Raw genomic sequence first — 12,968 nt, 5'->3', positions numbered from 1 at the left:
ATAAAATATCGTCGACGCTACATCAATTATTAAATGAGACTACAGTAGCTCCATTAAATTACAATGGAAGCATATGTATTCAAGTACTATTAATTTCATTGGACACTGATCGACACTTTTGAAATATGTATCACTACAATTTTATCCAAACAATGTTATTCAATCGCTATTTTTCCAAGCCATTACCGCTGTAGAATACAAAAAAATTGTACATATATATTTAATTTGAGAGAACATTGCTGATTAATATACACATGTACAATAGCCACAATGCTTTTTGAATTATAATCGGTATAATTAAATTTCAATTTAATTCTTTCTTTTTAGGAATATTTCCTTATATCGTCATTTTTTAATTTTGTGTGCAATTTTTTTTCTTATTAGGATCTTGCGACGAGTTTTATAGCGATTTACACTGATATTTAGTTACTCGATAGATAAGAGTAAAGTGCATATAAATGTTATTCAAAATATGATATTCTTCTATTAATACACCTTTAAAAATTCCCATAATTCCCACGTTCATTAAACGAATTAACGTCGTCTCTTTATCATTGTGTCGTCACGCGAATTAGTGACCCGAAGAATATTACATATAAAAATATGATAATATTAAATACCTAGACCGCATGATTCGACAGCTGCTCAAATTGTTCCAATTATTAAACTTAAGTACTTTAACGATTATTTGATAAATATAAATCTCCTTTACGACCAGCATTGAACAATAATATTACTTTCTTCGCAATATAAATAATTAAATTCAAATTTGCTCAATTAATCGTTCATTTAAATATATAGATTCAACGTTAACTCTGAATATCAATAGATATTCAAATAGATAGAACGTAAAATCTTTAAACAATGTTTGCATCTTTATATGTAATAAAAACATGACTCTATTTTTTTCTTAGTGCCGTTTATATATTAAGCAGTAAGATATAATAACTTGAATAAGTAAAAGAAATCATTATATATTACAACACTGATCATAACGCTCATATAACAGCTTTTATATTCAGTACGTTTTTCATTGCTTCAATCATAATTAAATGAATAGCTCTATCAACTTGTTCAAATAATTATGTATAAGACTAAAAAGTTATAAAAACTCAAAGTACTTGACACAGATAAAATTAGGGACATAGAAACAATATATTTATAAATAATCGTAAGCTAATTATTAATGTCTTTTCATTAATAAAACTTATTGTACAGCAGTTGCCCTTCGCAAAGTATAGAATATACTTTTGACATTCAATAGGGACACTCGATACAAGCGATTATAGTTCATTTGATTTTATGTATTAACGGCCCATGTTTCCATATCATATATAGAATCGAAGCTCATTGGGAAATTGTTTCACATAAAGAAACCACCTCTTGTGCTTCGATATTTTATAACAAAAAATTTTTCAAAGCATGTGAAATATTAAAATCATTAATGCCTTGTACATCACGAATATACAAGTATAGTGAATATTTTGTAAGAATATATTGAGGATAAAAGTACAAAATATGAACAGCTATTTAAACAGATATTTTTTCATTTTCTTTTTATAAGTAAAAGCTATAAACGATAGTATTTAATAGTACTATTTTACAACGTTCATGTAACTCTCAGGTATACAATATACTTATCACAATATTTCATTCGCCGTACATCCTAAATATTTTTTCTTTATCTTTTCACTAATTATTATTACTTTACATATTAACATACAACACTAATTAATAAATTGTTTCGAGCAGATAACATTATAATGTATCTTCTGTATTAATTATTACGCATTTATTCGCCTAATAATTAATATTAATTTATTCGCGATAAGATGACTGCGACTAACACCATTTTTCGATCTGAATTTTTGTCTTTTCATTTTTTTCAGAAAATAGAAGCCAAAAGACTCTGAATATATTACTCGATTTAATGTGTTTCAAAGATGTCCTTAATATCTAATTTTTTTTTTCAAGACATTACAATTCTTACAGAGTTTAACTCTTGCTTTTCCATACACAATATTACTATACATAATACAAATAGTAACGATTAAATAATCGTTATTAGATTAGTTAAAAAGATAACTTTTAATATATAATCAATGTATTCATTATATTTTATACATGGCATAAAATGTGAACGGCTGGATTAGATTGTTCGTAAAAAATAATCATAAAAAGAACCAACACAACAACTTTAATTATTTGATCCACGTTTGATTATATTGAGTAATAACATTCCCTTTAAATTATTGATCAATAGAACTATTTCCCTTCATAAGATGATAACATTTGCAAAAAGAAAACAATATCTTTTGTTCTTAAATATATATATAATAAGTTGATACTTTGGAAGTCAGAATACAGTTTCATTCTTATTGTATAATACAATAAAATACACACTATGTAGAACGATTTTATGTATGAGTTAAATATCTTCTATATTTTTAATTACTACATATATTTGTTCATACGTGTAAATCCTCGTGAAAATAAAAATATGTATGATTATACACTACAAACAAATAAAATATTTAGTTGTCTCTTTTACTTAATAAATTTGCCATATGAAATTGTACAATGACTTTCATTATATCTAACTTTATTTCTTTTCACAGCTTGGCACAAATTTTGTCACAGATTTGCATATTAAATACATATTATAAATACATATTAATCCTTAAAATTCACTACTGATGTACTTTTTATGAAAAAGTATTACATACATTTTATTATTATAAAGTATATAATCTTGGATCTATATGCTGGAATAAATACTTATTATCAAGTATAAGAAAATATTTCCCTTAGTATATTGAAAAAGACATGTACATCAGTAATGCAAACTTTTCTCCATAAGAGATTGTCCTGCATTTTATTATTGTTTTGGAATATATCTCATACTTTCTAAATCTGGCTTTCAACCGTTCGCATTTATAACATTTAAATGAATTATAATGAATAAAGTCAATTTCAAAGTGTTAATAACGTGGATGCAAACGTGTTGCAAATTAACCTAATAAATATATTCTTAGAATTTCTGAATGAGATGTAAAAGACATAAGTACTATTTATTAACAGTGCATGCTTAATATGAAACTCATAAATATGTGTTAAGATGTAGCTACAACTCACTCAATGCTAATGAATCATAATAGACATATGTGAAAATTCTCAAAGAAATAATATGTATAATATAATTATTTGATGATGAAAACTATAACTTATGCCTCTTTCACTAAATGCAAAGCAACTTTGTTAAAGCAGATATTTAGTATGTTGAAAAAATCAATAGTTTATAATGATCTTTTCTCCACACAGAAATTTATGCACCTGCAGTCATGAAGTCTATAAAATATAACTGATCGAACAACCTAGTCCAATTGGCATTATGTACAAGGGAAAGGAACAATTTGGTCAGGTGGTTAATTGGTAAATTACTTAAAACACACCTGATAAGTCCGAAATGACACGTGTCGTTTGGACCAAGCAAAACTCTTAACTCCATTCCTCTTCACAAGGAACAATTTTCATTACACTTAATTACCCTCAGTTATCTTTACGTGCTTTCTTTTTACTTTTTTTTTGAGGTTTGGCTTCTGTCCAGGTATCTAAAAAATATATTTGAAAGATATTTAAAGTTTTTGCTCCTGAGGTGCAAAAATTTATATAATTATTATAACATAAAAAAATACATAAATATAATTATTACAATATACAGAATTACCTCCTAGCTCATCAAACACTGAGCCACTTTTTTCTTGAATAACTTTAGAGCTTTTTTCTTCAATATTATCTGAATCTTTTTCTGTATTGTCATCCTTATTTTTTGTTTTTTGTTCTTGAATTGTATTATCTACTTTGGGTATAGGTGGAGTTGCTATAAGGGTGTTTTCACTTTCAGAAACCTTCTTGCTCTTTTTTGATTTTCCACTTTTTTTCTCGTCTTTTTCTACTTTTTCATTCTTAAATAAAAAGATCATATTAATCATTACAACACGATATATTAATAATATATAAGCTTGAAATAAATGAAAGAAGATTTCAAAATTACCTTAGTTTGTTCTTCCTTTTGATGTTCTTTTTCCTTGTTTATTAACTCATTGGAAATAGGCGTAAGTATCACATCTTTTTTATCTTTTTCTTTCAATTCTTTATTTTCTGTTTCCTTAGCAATTTTATCTTTAATTTCTACTTTTTCTGACACTTTTGATTTAGTTACTTCTTCATTGATTAAATCAACCTTCTTAGTACTTTTTTTGTTCTTTTTTGATGGAGATTCTTCCTCTTTTTTCTTATTTTTTTTATCTTTTCTGGAATATGCTTGTTCCCAATCTCCTAAATTTAAAATTAATGTTAGTTTAAAATAGTATTAAAAAATACTTCAGAAAAGTTAAATAGGATCTTACCTTCATCAAAATCAACTGGTTTTTCTTGGAATAAATCCCTCCAAGTTTTCTTGTTCTTTACTTGTTCAATTTTGTTTTCTTTTCCATCTTTCAATATAACCTGATCTTTATCTTTCTTTGTTACAGAAATTTTATTTTCTTCTTGTTTTCGTTCCTTCAACTTTCCTTCGATATCGTCTGTCTTAGATGCAGCTTTTTTCGAAGCATCTATTTTTGTTGATACACTTTTTTTAGTAGGACTTGCTTTTTCAGTTGCAATTTGGCCATTAGCAGACTTCTAAAATATACATAAATTGTTTCAATAAATTTAGAATATTGACAAAAATTTTATGAAATTAAAATAATTTTTGCTTTTTATTTGCAATCTTATAAAATTTTTAAAAATTTATAAACATATATATATACTATAATGTAATAAATAAAAAAATTAACGAAAAACTGTGAAAAAGAAAGAATAGTACTGACTTTAAACATATAATTAAATTACTTTCTGTGTCCAGAAATACAACAGTAAATAAGTCTTTTTAAGTACTGATACCAGCTGATTATCAACCATGTGTGTATGTATGTACATTTACTCGCACAAATAAGCAACCATATGGAGGGTGGATAATATAGATTATCGCATTTATATCGCCAGTTGATTCGAAAAAAAAGAAGTATGTAATGTTTGAGTAGCTTACTTGTGTCGTGCTAACCTTTTCTTTGATTTTACTGCGTTTTTTGTTTGCAAATTTCCGGTCCACGTCGGAGCCTACAGAAAGCTGTGCAAAAGGTGGTTGTTCGGCCTTCTTGAAACCAAAGGCAAAGACGAGAATTGCACATATAAGCACGATACCCACAGGTAATGCATATTGTGAGTGCTGAAGTAACAAGCCGACGTCCATGGCAATACAAGGGACGTGTCAACGTGTGCGAGACCGACGACGGAAATGAGGGACGGCAATAGAGTGACGGCGACAGCACATACGGCTACAACTCGACGATGATCGGTGAACCAAACGCTTAACGCACACGATACAGATTGAACAACTCAAAACATAGCACTCTAGTGGAAAGTTTTCGAATTACTGGCTGCCAGGCGGGCGCCGATCTCCGCTGACGCGGCTGTGACATGCCACTAAATAGTTCAAGCGAGTTTTTATTTTATATGTTCACAAAAGTTTCTATATAAATTAAAATGATATATTTGTAAACATTAATATACATAAATATTATTAAGTAAGAAATTATAATTTATCGATAGCGAAAGACTACTTACTATATAAATATTTTATTCTTTTCTTTGAAAAGTACTGAACTTTATCATTTCGCCGCATCGATCCTAAGATCCACGTTACAAGTACATGCGATTAGTTTCCTAAGATGTAAATATATCATGCATCACAAATAAATAACTTTATCTTATTTCGAATGAAGTATTATAATATAATATATGACATACAATTATTAAGAAGTATAAAAGACTTTTCTTTATTAAAATTAGTAATGGTTATAAATAATATAATACATATATTTTTAAAAATATTGTTTTTGTTAACTTTTTGTTACTTTAGCGAACTGTACAACCATAGGTTTATCTTTTAAAATGAAACCATTTGTTTCATCAAGAGCTAGTTGTGCTTGTTCAATATTCTGCAATGTGATAAATGCTTGCCCCTTCATTCTACCTTCTTGCATAAGCCGTATATCATACCTAAATAGAATGAATTATTATTAAATAAATTATCATATAATTATTTTACAAATACATTGCTTCTTAATTGAAAATATTTACTCTAACTCTGTTTTTAACTCAGGCACCACATATTTTTTATAAATAAAATGGAGATCCTTTTCTTCAACTTGTTTTGCAAGATTTTTTATGTATAAGCGACTTGATGGCTTGCCAGGATGATAATTTTTAAAAACAGGTAACAATCTCTGATCTATAACGTATATAAAAAAAAAATTTATTTTACATATTTCTCAAATATTTTTCTTTTATATGTAATGGAATGTAATATTTTATTTATTAATCAAATAAAATAACTAAATATTAAAGAATAAATTATTTTTACCATTAGTTGAAATTCTGTTATTTGCTAATTCATTAGACGTAATTACTTCTTGTTGAACATTTTTAATACTTTCGTTACTTTCAACGGTATCAAGAGTTTTAGAAACTGGGAACATTAATCCAAAGCCACCATCTGTAGCACTTTTAGAACCCATATTTTCATCTTCATTTGTAGTATCTAACAATTTATCCACTATTTTCAATTCAATTTTAAGATTTTTTGTTTCACCGCGTTGTATTGGTTCAAACATATCAGCTGCTTTTACAACCTTTTGTGTAGAACTTGAAGCTGTTATTTGTTTATTAGGATTAATGAATTTTGGAATTTTCAAACGTTTTGTATGCTGTGGACGTTTTCTTTTTATAGGTATTATTTCCATAGATTTTGTATTATCTTCTTCATTTGATTCTATTTCAGATTCCTCTTCCTCTGTTCCCTCATTGCAAATATCTAATAAATATCATATATTTAGTATGTATATATAAAATTTAGAAATAAAAGTAGAAAAAAATTATATGTTTATAACCTTCATTTTCTTTAAGATATAAACTTTCTTTTATAAATATATCCTTATATTTTTCTATATCATAAACTTCCTTAAGTGCTGGAAATTCTGCTTCTAATTCTTCAAAAGGAGGTGGTAAATTCATTCTATTCATCAAGTGTAAAACCTATTTGGGCATAAGATACATAAATAAAGAATGTACTATATTAAACTATAATTTAATTAATTTACCTGTGTATAGAAAGATGGTTCTTTTAATAATTGTATTGCTATTCTTATTAAAGTGCCTTTTGTTGGTGTTGAATATTTATATTGTATATTTGGTGGAGGTGGTTGAGTAAAGACTTGATTCATAGTCCAACTGTTTAGCTTTTGTAAAAATGCTTGAAAATTAGACCTATTTGTAGATTCCTTCTTATTTTCCTCTTTTGTATGTATATCATTATCACTATAATTTTCTACTTTTTCTGTTGATATAGTCTTTCTAGCAAATTCAACTGTTAAATATTGTCCTTTAACATTTAATTGATGCAAACGTAATAATGCTTCTGTAGCTGCTTCTTGAGATTGGAATTTTGCAAAAGTTATAGTATACTTTCTAGAAGGTCTTAAAGTTCGAGTTCTAATTGCACCATATTTTTTAAATAATTCATTACGTCGTTCATCAGAAAGTTCTAGTGGTAAGTGAAGAATCCTAAGCGTGTCTGAGATCTAAAATAAATATTTCATATTTAATATATTTCAAAATATAAATTCTATGTTTTACTTAAAATTTGGAAAATAAGATAGAAATTAAAAACGTAATGAATCTAAATGATTATAAATTATGACAGGTTAAGTTTGGGTAATGCAATTTATAACATAAATTCAGTCAAGTTTTCATTTCTATATATAATTTCTTAGTTATATGTATATAAATATATAAAATTACATGTGGTGTTTCAGATGACATCCTAAATTTAAAAAAATGTTAAATATCATCAAACTATGTTTACGATTATACTGAAAATCGTAAAGATGAAGTCAATAAGTAACATAAAGTATTATGAACCTGAGCTGTAGCGTCATCTTCTTAGAATACGCTAATCAATAAAGACGCGGCACATTCAACTTTAACAATGTTACTTCCTCTTATTTATTATTTTCTAGTAATTTTTCTAAAGTTAAAACCTTATTTAATTTTATATGTTATCAAAGGCACATAATTACGATCAAAAACCAAATTCAGTTATTATTTATACGTATAGTAGGCTAAAAATTATATTTAACTTATTCAATAAATGTCATACAATTTTTAAATAAAATATAGATTTTGCAATAAAAAATCTACTTTTATTAATTTTATTCTTAATAATATTTCTTCTAATCGTAAGTATTCTAATCTATTTTGTATTTTTTGTTTTAGTTTATTCATTTTCTATGTATTACTACGCGAATGCTGTCATGGAAACAGTTTATATGGAACTACTTTCGGAAGTTCACTTGTCAATTTGATCTGCCGGATTTACCGGCAAGTTTAAAGATAACGATTATATTTTATTCGTGAGATATAAATTGTATTTTTCACATCAGAAGAAAGTTATAGCTTGTATTAAATTTAATACAACTTTTCAGATAGGATTATTGACTGTTCTTAATATTCGCTTCTACTAAATTATCGATTGGCGTTTGCGAAAGTGACTGCAAAGCAGAATAATCTGTTGCTCGTTATATTTGAAGATATTCCAATTTCCAAATGTAAGTATGATGTGACAATATAATTAAAATTTACCTAATAAACGGTTGTATCCAATTTTTCTTGCGTATATTTTAGAGTTAAAGTATTCAAATATTTATTTTATCGTAGTTACTAAGTAGCGCTGATTCGTACTGCGGCTAATGGTAATCAATAATCAAAATTTATGATAACAAAGAATGATTATATATTTTAACAAATTTTTATATATTCTTTATTCTATCATATAGTTACAACAGATAGTTTTATAACAGGATAAAGTAAAAAAATAATTTTTATATTATTCTAATAAATAAATTATAAAGAAAGTATCCCATTTTTATATAAATATACATTTTTTTCTTTAAATAAATAAGTATATCATTAAAAAAATGTAATTATTATAATAAATATTAACTTTATATAACATATTATTGTATATACTATTGTATATATACATATTATTATATACATATTGTATACATATAAAATATTATTGTATAAATTCATACTTTATAAATGTAAGAATGAGATACTAATTATAAATTAAAGTAATTTATATATATAATTATGTTACATGATGTATTATATATATTCAGGTTTAATCGAGATAGAGACCACAATAGAGGCCGCAGAGGTGGTGGTGGTAGAGGTAGTAATAGAGGAGGTGGTGATAATATCCGTGGAACTAGTATTAGTAGGTTTGGTATACGTGGTAGAGGTACTACTAATAATATTAGAGGTATTATAAAAAACAAACAACCTGGTGGAGCCCTTAGGAAAATTAATTGGGATGTAAGATCTTTAGAACCTTTACGCAAAGATTTTTATATTGAACATCCTACAGTTAGAAGCAGGTAACAGTCTTTTGTTCTTTTCTTTTCCTTATCTTTTTTAATTAAAATGTAAATTTTTATACAAAATATTACATGTTAGATCAAAGGAAGAAGTTTGTCAGTTTCGAGAAAATGCAGAAATAACTATAAAAGGTGATAATATACCAAATCCTATACAATATTTTGAAGAGGGAAATTTTCCACCTTATGTATTAGAAGAAATACGTAAACAAGGATACTCTCAACCTACAGCAATTCAAGCTCAAGGATGGCCTATTGCACTTAGTGGCAGAGATCTAGTTGCTATTGCTCAAACTGGTTCTGGAAAGACACTAGGAGTAAAGCATCAATTTTTAATTTTGTTGAAAATTAGGTTTTAATAAGTTAATATTAATTAGTAATTTTTGATAGTATTTATATTAATATATACTTTTGTTTCAGTATGTTTTACCAGCAATTGTACATATCATACACCAACCACGTCTTAGTAATGGAGATGGTCCAATTGCTTTAATCTTAGCTCCTACAAGGGAATTAGCTCAACAAATTCAAGAAGTAGCTAATTGTTTTGGAGAATCTGCAGGTGTAAGAAATACATGTATCTTTGGTGGAGCACCCAAAGGTCCACAGGCACATGATTTAGAACGAGGTGTTGAAATATGTATTGCTACACCAGGTAGACTCATTGACTTCTTAGAAAGAGGAACTACGAATTTGCGCAGGTATAATCGTGATTTTTTATTAAAGTTAAAATATTTTTAAAATTTATAATATTAATGTATATGATTTTAGATGCACTTATTTAGTATTAGACGAAGCAGATAGAATGTTAGATATGGGTTTTGAACCTCAGATAAGAAAAATAATTGAACAAATTCGACCTGATAGACAAGTTTTAATGTGGTCAGCTACATGGCCTAAAGAAGTTCGAGCATTAGCTGAAGATTTTTTATCTGATTATATGCATCTTAATATTGGTTCTCTGACTTTATCAGCCAACCATAACATTATTCAAATTGTGGATGTTTGTCAAGAATTCGAAAAAGACTTAAAATTATATAGATTACTTCAAGAAATTGGAAATGAAAAAGAAAATAAAACAATTATTTTTGTTGAAACAAAACGAAAAGTAGATGATATTACAAGAAATATCAGACGAGATGGATGGCAAGCATTAAGTATCCATGGTGATAAAAATCAACAAGAAAGAGATCATGTATTACAAGAATTTAAAAGTGGAAGAGCCCCTATTTTAGTTGCAACAGATGTAGCTGCTAGAGGCTTAGGTATGTAGTATCTTTGAACTTACAGTACTTAAACATTCAAGAATCGGGTGAATATGGGAATTGGCAACACTTATTGGATTAGCCAGTGATGCGTTATTAATAAGACCAGTGGACAGCTATGTATGTAGCAATGTGTGATTCATTAAAATTTTTTGTATAGCAGAGCCCTGACAATTTACATAAATTAAACTCTAGTTTTGCTTTATTTTTATATTTTTTGATATTACATATTTTAAACAGGTTTGTATTTCTTTATCATTAATAAGATATATAAGATTATAATATGTAAATAAATGTATTTTTTATCACGAATTTCAATAATAAAATTTATATAAAGGGTTCTAAAGAAATGCACACAAGCTACCACTAAGACTGTCTGCTTTTCTTTTTCAGAGGCACAGAGTACCCTAAGTGAACGCGGTGTACTGCCAGTATTGGGCAGACACAGTGAATGTTTTATTTTTCTTTGCTTGTATTATATCGATGATTATATTAAAATATTTAAAAAATACGTTTCCAAATTAAAAATTTTTATATAGCATTATATATTTTTGCAAATATGGTTTTAATATAAAATTTAAGAAATTAATATAGATTTTAATTTTATAATATAATAATGTTGATTACTTTCAAAATATTTATAATAAAATAATTGTAAAGTAATCACAAATTTAAAAATTATTCTGTTTTATTGTGTAATGTATTGTACAGTATATATCAAGCTCATTATTTATATTTGTCTATTCATTTGCCATTATACCACGTCAAACAATTCTCAAGTGTTTTCTAGTGCCTCTAATTGTTAAAATTGTTCCTTAAGATCTAAAAAGGTTAATGCATTCAGGCTTAAACCCTAAAATGCTGCCTTTATCCCAAACCAGACACCACCGCTGTGTCTGTCTAATCTCTAGGCCATCATACATTATGAAACCAACTGAATAACTCTACATTTAAAAGTAAATGGGGCTGTTTTTGCTGATTTTGAAATGGAATTTCCAACTAAAAGGTGGGTGGTTTTCAAACCTGACTTATAGACAAATTTTATATTTAAGTAAAAATCAGGGGATTTTGTTTCATTTGAATAGAAGTTAAAAATTTCTAAGAAGTGTATGATATATGATAATTTGATATATTCAAAACCACTTTATATATTTATATATTTAATCTTAAGCATTGCATTACTTTTGCAAGTTTGAAGATCATTCTGTGAACTTGACACAATCAACAAATGGGGTGATGGTTATTATAAACAATATACATATAATTGTAAATAATAGAGTTTTTATATTTTTGCAAATACTTTGTCACAGATGTAGATGATGTTAAATATGTGATAAACTTTGATTACCCATCATCGTCAGAAGATTACATACATAGAATTGGTCGTACTGGACGAAGAAGACAAACTGGCACTGCTTATGCATTCTTTACAAGCCATAATATGAAACATGCAGGAGATTTAATAGAAGTATTAAGAGAAGCAGGTCAAAATATAAATCCACGACTTACTGAAATGGCAGAGTTAGCAAAATCAGGAACTTATGGAAATAGAAGTGTGTACTTAAATTATTTTGACTTAATACTTAAATAAATTTCATAATTCATTTATTTTTCTTTCGAAAGGTGGTAAACGATTTATGACTAATGATAGAAGTAATGCAAGAAGAGGTAATACTGATACTAGAGGACGAGGTGGTTCTACAAGAGGAAGAGGTGGCACTAATGGTCGTGGTGGAAATTCTTATCAGTCTACTTCAAACAGTTATTCAAGTTCAGATTATAGTAGTTATAATAATATGAAACAAAGTAATTCAACTAATCAGAATACAGGGTATGGGTATACACAAAGAACTTATGGGCAAAGTAATTTAGCACAAAGTTATGGAGGAGGAGATAATTATGGAAATACTTATCAGTATAGAGGAACAACATATTAAGAATATATTTATCATATTGAAAAAAAATTTTACTATCAGAAGTATGTTAATAACAGTAAACTTAGTTAAATTTGTGTTAAATATAAGATAATATAAAGTTATAAAAAATATACAAAATATAAAATAGAATCAAAAATAATATATGTCGTATTTCATGTACATGATTAAAAAAAAAAATTAATATAATGGTCAAAATAAAATTTGTTAAATATATATGTATT

At 26.9% G+C, this 12,968-nt stretch overlaps 3 protein-coding genes across 4 annotated transcripts; 1 reads left to right on the top strand and 2 right to left on the bottom strand.

Moving 5' to 3' along the window:
- Positions 1–3,234: 3,234 nt before the first annotated feature.
- On the bottom strand, positions 3,235–5,517 carry LOC108549096 (high mobility group nucleosome-binding domain-containing protein 5). 2 transcript variants are annotated; one of them, XM_017902337.1, is made up of 5 exons: positions 5,093–5,517; positions 4,410–4,686; positions 4,055–4,338; positions 3,728–3,965; positions 3,235–3,611 (listed from the first exon to the last, which is right to left on the bottom strand). In XM_017902337.1, exons 1-5 carry the CDS (start codon positions 5,294–5,296, stop codon positions 3,550–3,552), a joined length of 1,065 nt encoding a protein of 354 aa, XP_017757826.1. In that variant the 5' UTR covers positions 5,297–5,517; the 3' UTR covers positions 3,235–3,549. The 2 variants fall into 2 exon arrangements, with proteins under 2 accessions (XP_017757826.1, XP_017757827.1); XM_017902338.1 differs by having other exon boundaries at positions 5,108–5,517.
- A 428-nt stretch (positions 5,518–5,945) lies between these two features.
- LOC108549099 (RNA-binding protein 40) lies at positions 5,946–7,970 on the bottom strand. The gene is made up of 6 exons (XM_017902341.1): positions 7,906–7,970; positions 7,206–7,685; positions 6,996–7,140; positions 6,470–6,919; positions 6,187–6,337; positions 5,946–6,105 (listed from the first exon to the last, which is right to left on the bottom strand). Exons 1-6 carry the CDS (start codon positions 7,924–7,926, stop codon positions 5,946–5,948), a joined length of 1,407 nt encoding a protein of 468 aa, XP_017757830.1. The 5' UTR covers positions 7,927–7,970.
- Positions 7,971–8,640: 670 nt separating this feature from the next.
- LOC108549090 (ATP-dependent RNA helicase dbp2) lies at positions 8,641–12,747 on the top strand. The gene is made up of 7 exons (XM_017902330.1): positions 8,641–8,711; positions 9,288–9,545; positions 9,625–9,862; positions 9,966–10,246; positions 10,317–10,810; positions 12,121–12,363; positions 12,434–12,747. Coding segments are annotated over exons 1-7 (1,830 nt in total). The 5' UTR covers positions 8,641–8,709.
- The last annotated feature ends 221 nt before the right edge of the window (positions 12,748–12,968 follow it).

The sequence above is a fragment of the Eufriesea mexicana genome, unplaced genomic scaffold, assembly GCF_001483705.2.
Source record: "Eufriesea mexicana isolate 0111107269 unplaced genomic scaffold, ASM148370v2 scaffold1830, whole genome shotgun sequence".
Classification (NCBI taxonomy): Eukaryota; Metazoa; Arthropoda; class Insecta; order Hymenoptera; family Apidae; genus Eufriesea; species Eufriesea mexicana.
Note: the sequence above shows the minus strand (reverse complement) of the source record. Positions and strands in the feature narration are given on the sequence as shown.

Bases quoted from the DNA above. Each gene is read 5' to 3' on its own strand.
- LOC108549090 (XM_017902330.1), top strand. The intron at 10,811-12,120 runs GTATGTAGTATC...ACTTTGTCACAG, and splicing joins TGTAGCTGCTAGAGGCTTAG to ATGTAGATGATGTTAAATAT. The intron at 12,364-12,433 runs GTGTGTACTTAA...TTCTTTCGAAAG, and splicing joins AGGAACTTATGGAAATAGAA to GTGGTAAACGATTTATGACT.
- LOC108549099 (XM_017902341.1), bottom strand. From the start codon at position 7,926: ATGTCATCTGAAACACCACAT. The intron at 6,338-6,469 runs GTAAAAATAATT...TATACGTTATAG, and splicing joins TAACAGAATTTCAACTAATG to ATCAGAGATTGTTACCTGTT. The intron at 6,106-6,186 runs GTAAATATTTTC...CATTCTATTTAG, and splicing joins GAGTTAAAAACAGAGTTAGA to GTATGATATACGGCTTATGC.
- LOC108549096 (XM_017902337.1), bottom strand. From the start codon at position 5,296: ATGGACGTCGGCTTGTTACTTCAGCACTCACAATATGCATTACCTGTG. The intron at 4,687-5,092 runs GTAAGCTACTCA...TGTATATTTTAG, and splicing joins AAAAGGTTAGCACGACACAA to AAGTCTGCTAATGGCCAAAT. The intron at 3,966-4,054 runs GTAATTTTGAAA...TTTTTATTTAAG, and splicing joins AAAAGGAAGAACAAACTAAG to AATGAAAAAGTAGAAAAAGA.